The sequence below is a fragment of the Dreissena polymorpha genome, chromosome 3 (assembly GCF_020536995.1).
Source record: "Dreissena polymorpha isolate Duluth1 chromosome 3, UMN_Dpol_1.0, whole genome shotgun sequence".
NCBI classification, from domain to species: Eukaryota; Metazoa; Mollusca; class Bivalvia; order Myida; family Dreissenidae; genus Dreissena; species Dreissena polymorpha.
Window position 1 is genome coordinate 51,968,186 of NC_068357.1, and position 13,259 is coordinate 51,981,444.

A 13,259-nucleotide genomic window follows, 5' to 3' on the forward strand; every position below is an offset into this window, starting at 1 on the left:
AAATAGTAAAATGGTTTCCGGATGATAACACAAGAATGCTTACGCCTAGGATCATGAAACTTAATAGGTACATTGATCATGACTGGCAGATGACCCCTATTGATTTTCAGGTCACTAGGTCAAAGGTCAAGGTCACAGTGACTCAAAATAGTAAAATGATTTCCTGATGATGACTCAAGAATATTTAGGCCGAGGATCATGAAACTTCATAGGTACATTGATCATGACTGGCAGATGACCCCTATTTTCAGGTCACTACATCAAAGGTCAAGGTCACAGTGACTCGAAACAGTAAAATGGTTTCCGGATGATAACTCAAGAATGCTTACGCCTAGGATCATGAAACTTCATAGGTACATTGATCATGACTGGCAGATGACCCCTATTGATTTTCAGGTCACTAGGTCAAAGGTCAAGGTCACAGTGACTCGAAACAGTAAAATGGTTTCCGGGTGATAACTCAAGAATACGTAGGCCTAGGATCATTAAACTTCATAGGTACAATAATTATGACTGGCAGATGACCCCTATTGATTTTCAGGTCACTAGGTCAAAGGTCAAGGTTACAGTGACAAAAAACGTATTCACACAATGGCTGCCACTGCAACTGACAGCCCATATGGGGGGCATGCATGTTTTGCCAACAGCTCTTGTCATGTTAAAATCTTGTATCGAATCTGAGATATAGAACTAAAAAGCAAGAACAGCAGGCAATAACTCTTATTATGCCCCCCTTCGAAGAAGAGGGGGTATATTGTTTTGCTCATGTCGGGCCTTCCGTCCGTCCATCCACCAGATGGTTTCCGGATGATAACTCAAGAACGCTTAGGCCTAGGATCATGAAACTTCATAGGCACATTGATCATGACTAGAAGATGACCCCTATTGATTTTCAGGTCACTAGGTCAAAGGTCAAGGTCACAGTGACTCGAAATAGTAAAATGGTTTCCGGATGATAACTCAAGAACGCTTAGGCCTAGGATCATGAAACTTAATAGGTAGATTGATCATGACTGGCAGATGACCCCTATCGATTTTCAGGTCACTAGGTCAAAGGTCAAGGTCACAGTGACTTGAAACAGTATAATGGTTTCCGGATGATAACTCAAGAATGCTTACGCCTAGGATCATAAAACTTCATAGGTACATTGATAATGACTGGCAGATGACCCCTATTAATTTTCAGGTCACTTCGTCAAAGGTCAAGGTCACAGTGACTCGAAATAGTAAAATGATTTCCAGATGATAACTCAAGAATGCTTACGCCTATGATCATGAAACTTCATAGGTACATTGATCATGACTGGCAGATGACCCCAATTAATTTTCAGGTCACTAGGTCAAAGGTCAAGGTCACAGTGACTCAAAACAGTAAAATGGTTTCAGGATGATAACTCGAGAAAAATTATGCCAAGGATCATGAAACTTCATAGGTACATTGATTATGACTGGCAGATGGCCCCTATTGATTTTCAGGTCACTAGGTCAAAGGTCAAGGTCACTGTGACAAAAACCGTATTCACACAATGGCTGCCACTACAACTGACAGCCCATATGGGGGGGCATGCATGTTTTACAAACAGCCCTTGTTTAAGAATGCATATGGTTATACTTCATGTGCATAGCACTTCTACTCATTTATATCTATACAGCCATGGTGTTTCATGTTGATATGAGATATAGCTCTGCAAAGTTTGTGATGGACTGACTGACAGACTGACAACACCAATTCTATATCCCTCCGCCTTTTAAGGGGGGGGGGGGAATAATAACTTTGTCATCCATCTGATGCTACAAGTTAAATAATTTTAGATTAAATAAAATAATGACCAAGCCCTGCTACCCCCAAAAAACTACAACAACACACACACACACAAAAACAAAAAAAAATCCCACGTGCTCTTTCACACGTACAGCAAATGAATTATTTTCTATTGGTTTCAGGTAAGGGCAGATCACTGAAGCCTCCGCAACTGATCGACATTGGTGCCCAGATCGCCAGCGGAATGGCCTACCTGGAATCCCAGAATTACATACACCGGGACCTGGCCGCACGAAACATACTGGTCGGCGACAATAATAACGTGAAGATCGCAGACTTTGGTCTCGCTCGCGTTATTAAGGTGAATGTAGGTGATACTTGGCAGAGGTTGTCATCTGTCCAGAGATTACACTGCACTAACATTCGCCCTTGACAGATGATGGCTTCTCTCATAGCGTAGCAAAGTGTTTTGCCGTTTTTTGACGAGTGTAGCACCTGAGGTGATGGTAAAATAGTAACTTTTTCTTAGTTTTTTTCTTACGGCATAGATTTAAAAAAAAAAAAGAGCACTTGTAGTAAATAAGCAAGCATTAACTTAACTGTTGAAGAAAATTTACAGTAACATATTTTATTCTATTTAAGCATAATGTGCATTTATCTTAAACTTTAAAAGGACTTGTACAGAGAGTTTCAAACATAAAGTTATCACATTCAGAAAGATTCATTTTTGATTAATGGTAGAGCCCTTTTAGTGAAGAAAAAAGATTACAGACAACTGTAGCACGTTAGATCTAACCAATGGCACTTTTTGTGATGTGTTTCACTTAATAATTGCTTCACAACTAAGGTCACTGTAACAGTGTTTGTGTTCCTCTGGTTGTATTTTCAATCTTCCATTCTTCAACATGCCACTGGAACAAAAATACATATACATTCAGTAGCTTCACAAAATAATTCTGAAATAACTAGTTTATACAAGATGTGTTCTCATTTGCATCAAGCTCTCCAACAGGCTATTGTAACTGTTTGTTTCACTTAACAAATTCCCGGTGAAGGTGACCTATTTCTTTATTTACATATACAAACAGAACTTCTTTGCCAGTCAAAGATCTAGCTCAGTGTATTTCATTTCAATAAACTAATTTACTATGCATTATTATTTTGTGTTAAAAGTTGCAGCAGAGTCTTCAGTATGAACATTAAGATAAACGCTTTCATAGTTGAACTTAAAATCATTTTGTGGGTCTGCTCTGTATAGCTGTTTTTATGCCCCCAGTAGGGTGGCTTATAGCAGTTGAACTGTCAGTCTGTCTGTCAGTCTGTGCGTCCGTCCGAAAACTTAAACATTGGCCATGACTTTTGCAATATTGAAGATAGCAACTTGATATTTGGCATGCATGTGTATCTCATGAAGCTGCACATTTTGAGTGGTGAAAGGTCAAGGTCATCCTTCAAAAGTAAAAAAATACAATCCAAGGGAAGTAATAAGCTTTAAAATGGAGATAATTTCTAAACCTGCCAAATGATATATAGACATTTTATTTCAAAGTGGCACAATAGGGGGCATTGTGTTTCTGACAAACACATCTCTTGTTAAGTTCCAATTTGAATATAACTGCATAAATATACCCAGATAAAATAGTACAAACTCGTTTATTTTAGATGTATGTCCACTTATATTTATTTGTTGTCTACAATAAAATATTATGTTCTTTAGTTATCGAATCATATACATATGTTTAGTAAATAAGACATTACAATTGCAAGTACAAAATTGTTTACATAATTTGAATTTTATACTTCTAATTGTTAAAAACTGTTAAGTATCATTTATAATTGACACAATTTTGATTCAATCTTTAAATTGTAAACATTTGAAAATTTCTGGAACTAGGTGAGGCGGTGTTCTTTGGATACCATAGCAAAAAATCAATGTTTTTTTAGGAGGATGAATATGAAGCCAGGGTTGGTGCCCGATTCCCAATCAAGTGGACCGCCCCAGAAGCGGCTAGCTACAACCGGTTCACGATTAAGTCCGATGTCTGGTCCTTTGGAATCTTGCTCACAGAAATTGTTACCTACGGTCGCATACCATACCCAGGTATAATCGTTTGATTGCCCATTGTCCTTATTTTACCTCACCATTGAAGATATGTAGTGGTGAATCTTGGTTTGATTAAGTCTTTTGGTTTGCATTTGTTCCCTTCTTCCATTACATATAAAAGCCATACATTTTCCCCAATCGTTGGTTATGCACCAAAATAAACCTGAACCTGTTGGTGTGCATAATATTGAAGTCAAGCTAAAAAAAGTTGAATCTTCTTCTTAGGCATTATTGGCCACCAAATTGCAATGAAATCATTCCACCAGCAAATTTGCCTCAAATATTGTTAAATTAAAGCACATAGTTGTCTTAAATCTGTCTTTTAAGTCATTTTCACTCTCCAAGTCCAACATTTTCTTTTTATCTGCTCCAATCTTTATACAAATGAGTTTGGCCATACAATCAAGGTCAGCCAAATTTCACAACACAATTTGAAAACTAGGCATGTGAATGGTAAGTGAGAGTGATACTTTTTATGTTGTTTGCTACTCATCATTATCTTCAGGTTGGAATTAAGCCTTGATAACTTTTAAAGTATTAAATTTAATTTGATTTTCTAAGGATTTTTAATGGGTCAAAATGTTCATTGGAGAGGTAATGAGTTAAGTGACTAAGTTGTAATATGGAAACACTGTGGGTCTTACTGCAGGCATGATAGACTGGGGTTAATGCATGTGGGTAAAGTGTCGTCTCAAGGCATGATAGACAGGGGTTAATGCATGTAGGTAAAGTGTCGTCTCAAGGCATGATAGACAGGGGTTAATGCATTTGGGTAAAGTGTCGTCTCAAGGCATGATAGACGGGTTAATGCATGTGGGTAAAGTGTCGTCTCAAGGCATGATAGACAGGGGTTAATGCATGTGGGTAAAGTGTCGTCTCAAGGCATGATAGACAGGGGTTAATGCATTTGGGTAAAGTGTCGTCTCAAGGCATGATAGACAGGGGTTAATGCATTTGGGTAAAGTGTCGTCTCAAGGCATGATAGACTGGGGTTAATGCATGTGGGTAAAGTGTCGTCTCAAGGCATGATAGACAGGGGTTAATGCATTTGGGTAAAGTGTCGTCTCAAGGCATGATAGACAGGGGTTAATGCATGTGGGTAAAGTGTCGTCTCAAGGCATGATAGACAGGGGTTAATGCATGTGGGTAAAGTGTCGTCTCAAGGCATGATAGACTGGGGTTAATGCATTTGGGTAAAGTGTCGTCTCAAGGCATGATAGACGGGTTAATGCATGTGGGTAAAGTGTCGTCTCAAGGCATGATAGACAGGGGTTAATGCATGTGGGTAAAGTGTCGTCTCAAGGCATGATAGACAGGGGTTAATGCATGTGGGTAAAGTGTCGTCTCAAGGCATGATAGACAGGGGTTAATGCATGTGGGTAAAGTGTCGTCTCAGATGAGCCTGTGCAGTCTACACAAGGAGGACACGTTCCGCCTTTATTGGAGTTTGGTTCAGAAAAGACTTTGTTAAAATGAAAAATTCCATTATAGCAAAAAATGTCATCCTATATTAGCTTGCGCAGACTGCACAGGCTAATCTGGGAAGACACTTAACGCACATGCATTAAACCCCGTTTTCTCAGAGAGTGTCTCAAATGATTTCTAGGTGTATGGTAAGTACTCCTGAAAATTGTTTGAAAGTGTTTTAAAGAATACGAAAGTGGCTACGCTAAGTGTCTAAGATGTAACATTAAAAAAACACCCTGAATCATATCTGCAGGCATGACGAACGCGGAGGTGCTACATCAGGTGGAGCATGGCTACAGGATGCCCTGCCCCCCGGGCTGCCCCAAAAACCTCTATGAGATCATGCTGGAGTGCTGGAAGAAGGAGGAAATGGAGAGGCCCACCTTTGAGACGCTGCAGTGGAAGCTGGAGGAATTCTTTAACATGGAGACCACTGATTACAAGGAGGCAGCGAATGTTCGATAACTTTGCGGAGTCCATGTAGGCGCCAGTTTTCGCCAGTTTTTGGGCAGATTGCAATTTTGTTTGGTTGGTTTTAATCTTTGGACATTAATTTTAAGTAATTAATTATCCATTGGTATGAATTTGTGGGAAATCTGCAATTTCATATGTCATGATTTGTGTTATGGGTTAAAGATCATCTGAGGTGAATTTGTATCTCAATGTCTGTAGAGGTAGTTTTAATTAAACAGAAATTTGATTAAATGTGTTTTTTTTAGTTGACAATGTGTACATATGAATTTATATCCATCGTGTGAATTAGTAGAAAAGTATGATTTGTTTGGAACAATATGAGTTTATATGTGTTCATTATTTTAATACGTTTAATTGAAGTAAAACTTTATTTGTATTATTGTATGGTCTTTTTGGGGAAAAGTTTATCAGTTATTCCCATCTGTTTTTGCACATGTTTACTTCTTTACTTATACAATAATTTGTATTTTATGTAATATACAAATACCAAAAGAAATGAAATACAGAATACAAAATGAGTGAGCATACAAATGTCATAATTCTGTGTCCAGGGAAATAATCTACTGACAAATGCTTAGAAAAAACAGAATCATCAATGAATGCATGTCCTGCTGAATCATGTTCCTATGAATGTGTGCACAGAGCCATGCATGGGCTGCCTATACATGTGGGGATCCTATCTCTGAGGTATGGGGATCCTATCTCTGAGGTATGGGATCCTATCTCATAGGTATATGTCTGTTTTCATGGTTGTACTCTTTATACAAGAATTTAAATGTTATATAAATGTTAACAAAGATCTATTGATAATGGTTGTGTCTTTTAAGTGAGGACATATAATGATAGATACGAAGTTTACAAAGTTGATGGGTTGTAACTTTGCCATGGATTATATGTTACATAAATGTAGCTTGTCATCTGATATTTTAAAAAAGACATTCTTTGGGTTATTTGGAGTATTTCTTAGGAGACAGTAAATAAGGGTTGCAGGTTCGATCCTTTTTAAATGGAAACTACACATTTGTACAACGTGTATCATGCATTTTGTCAGATGCTGTAATGTTAAAGAGATGAATTTATAAAGTGATCTAAATGTGTATTTTAGATTTTGAATTAATTAAAACATTTCTGTATTTTAAAATAAATACCCCCCTGCCTCAGGGGCTATGCCCTTCTTATGTCTGTAAATTTGACTTTAAGATTCCCTGTGAGATTTTCATGAAGTTTTACTTGAATGTTGTTGTTTTATCATAGATATTTCATCACCCATTCTTCTGTCTGTCAATCCATCATGCTTCTTGTGCAGAGCTTAACTCAAGAAGTGTTGAAGAGATTCAAATGATGTGTCATATAATGAGTCGCGTTCTGAGAAAACTGGGCTTAACGCATTTGCGTAAACGGTCGTATTCCGCACAGGCTTATCAGAGACGACACTTTCCGCTTTCATGGTATTTTTAGTTTAAAGGAAGTCTCTTTTTACTGAAAATCTAGTAAAAGCGAAGTGTCATCCCTGATTAGCCTGTGTGGACTGCACAGGCTAATCTGGGACAACACTTTACGCACATGCATTATGCCCAGTTTTATCAGAACAAGATACTAATGATAGGGAGCACGTAAGGGAAGTGCATTAGAACCATAACTCTTTCTTCAGGATTTACAGAGTTATTGCTCTTAGTCAGTTTTGTTGTGCAGATTATACCTCGTGAAGTATTGGAGATATTTTAATAAAAATGTGTTCATTGATAGAGGACATCTAGAGGAATTGCAAAGGATAATAATAACAACTTGTTTCAGTATTTTTAAAGAAATTGCCCCTGGCTTAAAAAAATTGCTTCTTTGAAGTGTGTCTAGTAGAAAATGACTTGCATAACGTTTCCATAAAATTACTAAATACTAGTCATATGCATGTATTTGTGTATAGCCTAAGATAGAGTATTAGTAAATAGTAATGCATTTAAGTAGTAGAGAATTCCCTTTGCATATTGCTTGTTTCTTTTATGATGCTTTATAATAATTAAGCAGTTTGTAATGGTTGTAATGTGCACTTGTGTTAGTGCATTTCTGTCTTATAATATTTAATGTTGTTTATGGATAACTATTTCTTGTTTTTTGTGTGTCCATTTTGCTTGAAGTCCCAATTGCTTGATGTTCAAGAATATTTCTTACCATTTGTAATACTGTACAACTTTGTGAACTAATAAACTGACCATTGAAATATCTTGAACAAATTTGAAGTTTTGAAAGGTTCAAGTACATTGGAAGAACTCGGTCATATTACCAGTTATAAAGCTTTTAAAAGATTTTGGCTGTAGTGCAAACTGAAATATGAGGAACTGTCAATTTTATTTGAAATTAAAATTCTGTTATCTTCTATTATATCAATTTTAATATAAAGTGCTAGAGCTTTAGGTTTTTGAACAATTAAAATGTTGTTGTGCAACAAAATCTAGTTCAGTTATTATCCCACACCAAAAGTGGAGGGATACAGAATTGAAATTGTCCGTCTGTCACAAAACTTAATGGCTATATCTAAAAAACTATATAAGATATCAACATTAAACTTCATGGGTGTATAGATATGAATTAGAAGAAGTGCCATGCACAAGAACCATAACCCTACACTTTCTTGAATTAGAGTTATTGCATTTTTTTTTTTGTATGATGTTAAGTTTGAGGGCTTTATCTCAGATACTGCACACGAACCATAACCTTACACTTTCTTATTAACCAGGTTTTCCGAAGGAAAAAACTGGTTATTAGATTGGCGAATGCGGGCGGTCTGGCTGGCTGGCTGGCGGGCTGGCGGGCGGGCGGAACAAGCTTGTCCGGGCCATAACTATGTCGTTCATTGTCAGATTTTAAAATCATTTGGCACATTTGTTCACCATCATTGGACGGTGTGTCGCGCGAAATAATTACGTCGATATCTCCAAGGTCAAGGTCACACTTTGAGTTCAAAGGTCAAAAATGGCCATAAATGAGCTTGTCCTGGCCATAACTATGTCATTCATTGTGAGATTTTAAAATCATTTGGCACATTTGTTCACCATCATGGGACGGTGTGTCGCACGAAAGAATCACCTCAATATCTCCAATGTCAAGGTCGCCACGACTAAAAATAGATTTTTTTTAAAAACAAACTTACAAAGGGGGTTTATTTTGTTTGTTCATTTCAAAAGTTCAGTTTGAGTTTTCTCCCTTTATCAGATTTTTTTTCACAATGAAAACCTGGTTTTGTGACAATTTTGTCCCTTGTATAAGAGTTATAGCCATTTGTTGTTTTTGTGTGATGTTTTTTTTCAGGGCTTTATCTCAGATACGCTACAAAATTTCAACATGAAATTTCATGGGTGTATCAATGAGGAGAGGTGCAATGCATAAAATCAAATATAGAACACTTTATTATTGTGTAGGATTATACCATATATCAAGGGATTCGCATCCATCCATAAATAACATTTATTTTGCGGGGAATATAAATTCAACAAATTTCAAATTTGCTTGTTTATTAGCAATTTTATTATCAATTTTTGCGTCATAATTAAATAAATGCATTTTTAGAACAGTGGTTTAATTTCCATGCAGGTTAAGGTGTTTTTATATTTTTTAAGTTGCAGAATACTTGATGCCTCACAGATGTGGGTTGTGCATAATAAGTGTGTACACTTTTAGTGCTTTAATATGCTGATATGGATTGTTCTTAATTGTATGGCAAGTTTGGAGGACTTTTACTTTTCAGGAGCAATTCTAATTAAACACTGTATGACAAACCTAAGTTACGATGTAATTTTTGACTATAATTGCTGAGCAGCATCATATATGATTAGTTTTTTGAAGTTATTCTATTCTTGTTCATTTCAATGTTTCATTAGACCTTTATTTTTGGAACATATGTCTATTTTGTTGTGCTGATAAATTTCCATTGTAACAGTGCATGATAAACCTAAACAATGTACAAAAACATTGCTGGAATTCTAAAAAAAATTATGTTAAGCATGTCTACTGCCAATTGACTTCAGATATTCTGGCGTTAATGCATACTTTATTATGCAAATTATATCAAAGTACCAAGAAACCTACTTACTGGTATTGTGAAATTTTTCATATGAAATAACTCGCTATCATTTCACCAATATCAATTGAAAATATATAATATGTGCATGATAGATGAGTGGATGATGTTTATAAAACTTTGCAGGTATTTATAGTTATTTAGAATGAATCTAAAAAGGAATTTGCACAATAGTTGATCTCTAGCTGGTGTTTTGTACATTTCTTTACATATGTAGTACTGGTGTATGTATATTTTAGCCGCGTTCTGAGAAAACTGGGCTTAATGTATGTGCGTAAAGTGTTGTCCCAGATTAGCCTGTGCAGTACTCACAGTTTAGGCAGAAAGTGTCATCTCTGATTAGCCTGTGCGACTGTGCAGGGTAATCTGGGACGGCACTTTACGCACATGCTTTAAGTCCCATTCTCTCAGAACAAGGTATATTCGATGCTTAAACACTGCAGGCTTTGCTTATAGTGATTGCTTGTATATAATGGTGGCTTATCTTTTTAGGTTTATGCCATCCGCACAGGCTAATCAGGGATGACACTTTCCCCTTTTATGGTATTTTTCGTTTACAGAAAGTCTCTTCTTTGCAAGAATCCAGTTTAGGTGGAAAGTGTCGTCCCTGATTAGTCCTGACACTTAACCCACATGCATTTACCCTTTTTTCACAGGGTACGGCTCATATATATTCAAAGACACCAAGTACTAGTTCTAGGCTCAGGAAACTTGAGAGCGTTTATAATAAGTAGTAAGTTCTTTAAATGCAATCAAGCTAAAATAGATAGGTATAGACTAAGCTTAACAATGTATTCATATTTCACAAAATTGATTTTTTGCGTGGAAATTATAGTTTTTAAACTAAGCCTTTATGATTTTTTGTGACGGTTTTGATTGTACAGTTATATTGATATTATGGTTGTAATAGGTTTAACCAGTGAACTGCATTATGGTATGTCTGAGTTCAACCATTACCCCCTTAATTTGTTACCAATATTTTGGTCTGAAATATTCATGCAAATGGGGCAAACTGAGTTAACCTATTAAAACTTAAATAAATGTTTATCTAGATCGATATACTTCCATGACAAAGCATATAAAATTGTTCTTAATTTTCTTATGCATTTTAAGTTGGACTCACCAGCTCAGTTGGTAGAGCACTTTACTACAAGTTAGAGGATCACAGGTTTGAACCCCATCCCGGCAACATATCTTGTGTGGTGATTGGTCACAAAATCCTTTCTACAGCCACTTCCCCGGCCTCTAATTCAGGTGGGGCAGTATCTGGTTTGCGGTCGAGCACTCAGTAATGGTAAACCAGCCTGCCAAGAAAAAGAGTGAGTTTTGTAACCCTTGTTTGTGGTATAATTGAAATACTTTTGAAAACGGCAAAACACACCAACTAAACAAACTGGCAAACTGCTGTATTTACTGAAGAACATACATTGAAGCTTTATTGTTTAATCAATTATTGCAAATAATCATTTGACAATTATTGAATGTTGTCGGGCATTTTTTTAATAAGTTCAACAAAACGTTTATGCATGTTTGAAGTAGTAATTACTTATTTTGAACATATTCAACATTTAGCATCAAATAAAGAAATTAGGTTTTACCACTGTATGAGGAAAATGTGTACCAGAAATTGTGAACAGATAATCTTCTTTTGCTCAACAGTTGATGCTTTTCATTATTTTAAGTGATTTGTATTGTATTTATTTGTGAAGTCAATGTGTACATACTCAAATATATTTTATCTCTTCCAAAGTAGCATAATTTTGGTTCAATAATATGGACTTTGTTTGTTGATTCATGTGTTCTTCACTGTTTTATTGGTCATATGCATAAGCACATGTAATCCGCAATAAAACATATATATGATACATATAATTTAACACCTTACTTATAGTTACTTTCGTATTGTTCATGTATATATTAGAAGAAGTACATGCAACATTTTCATAGTAACTTGCTTATTGTTCATGTATATATTATATGAAGTACATGAAACATTTTAAAGTTTTAATTAAGCAAAAGGTAATAGTTTTGAAACCAGTGCATTTTTTAAAGTTATAGTCACTATCTGAGAAGCTCTTTAGAAAGCTCTTAGCATATCGATTTTATAAACAGATCCAAAAGAAATGGTAAATAGGAAAGTTTATAAACAGATCCAAAAGAAATGGTAAATAGGAAAGTTTATAAACAGATTCAAAAGAAATGGTAAATAGGAAAGTTTATAAACAGATCTAAAAGAAATGGTAAATATGAATGTTTATAAACAGATCCAAAAGAAATGGTAAATAGGAAAGTTTATAAACAGATCCAAAAGAAATGGTAAATAGGAAAGTTTATAAACAGATCCAAAAGAAATGGTAAATAGGAAAGTTTATAAACAGATCTAAAAGAAATGGTAAATAGGAAAGTTTATAAACAGATCCAAAAGAAATGGTAAATAGGAATGTTTATAAACAGATCTAAAAGAAATGGTAAATAGGAATGTTTATAAACAGATCCAAAAGAAATGGTAAATAGGAAAGTTTTTAGGATTGATTTTGGCTGTAATGAATACATAACAAGAAACAAATCCAACTTCACCACAAAATTGTGATATTAGTAAAACAGAATGCATATACCTTTTAAAACATCTCATGGAAATACTTACCCACGTCTTCGCACTTAATAATCAGAAATTTGTACAAATAGGCTTAAGCACATGCTTTTTGTGTTCTTGCATATTTATTTCACCTGTACCCACTGCTTGGGCAAAGGACATGAACTATGTATATAATTAATTATTTCAGACAGAAAGCCAATTTTTGCATTTTACTGGTAACAGTTTATTGAATTTGTTGGCAAATTCAAATTTTTAGGTCCTATTATTAATGAAAGGTTGTTTAACAGGGTTAAAACTATGTATATTAAGTGTTCACTTATTTCATTGTTATGTTATTTTATCCATATTATTGCTTGATTTACTTTTGGTACAGTGTATACTGTTTTTCTCTCAAGTAGTCTTGTTATAATGTTGTGTACATGTTTTTATCTTTACATGGTGTAATTTTGTAGCTATTCTTAATGAAGCAAAGTAAAATGTATGGAAAACTACAAACTTTCATTTTTTGTTTTCTTTCTTCCCTCTGTATATATTCAGTTAATTTATCGTGTTTATTTGTTCAAGACATGACCAAAGTGGGTAAGCAATCTGCCACAATCATTTAGGCCTTTGACATTGACTTCTGTTTCTAGTTAGTAATTTCAGTCGAATGAATGACGAACCGTTAAATCCTTTTTAACTTACCTGAGTACAAAGTGCTCATGGTGAGCTATTGTGGTAACACACTTTACAGTGTGCGTCGTATTTGGTCTTTTCATCAGTCATTAACTTACAGCCCGTTACA

At 35.3% G+C, this 13,259-nt stretch overlaps 1 protein-coding gene across 2 annotated transcripts in view; it reads left to right on the forward strand.

The window, feature by feature from the left end:
• Positions 1 to 12,964, forward strand: part of LOC127874135 (tyrosine-protein kinase Src42A-like) — a 38,917-nt gene extending 25,953 nt beyond the window's left edge. Inside the window, exons 7-9 of one of the 2 annotated variants that reach the window (XM_052418316.1) lie at positions 1,945 to 2,129; positions 3,707 to 3,863; positions 5,587 to 12,964. In XM_052418316.1, the coding sequence (XP_052274276.1) occupies positions 1,945 to 2,129; positions 3,707 to 3,863; positions 5,587 to 5,798 (554 nt within the window). In that variant the 3' untranslated portion in view covers positions 5,799 to 12,964. The remainder of the gene's footprint in view (positions 1 to 1,944; positions 2,130 to 3,706; positions 3,864 to 5,586) is intronic. The other variant, XM_052418317.1, reaches the window with a different exon arrangement.
• The last annotated feature ends 295 nt before the right edge of the window (positions 12,965 to 13,259 follow it).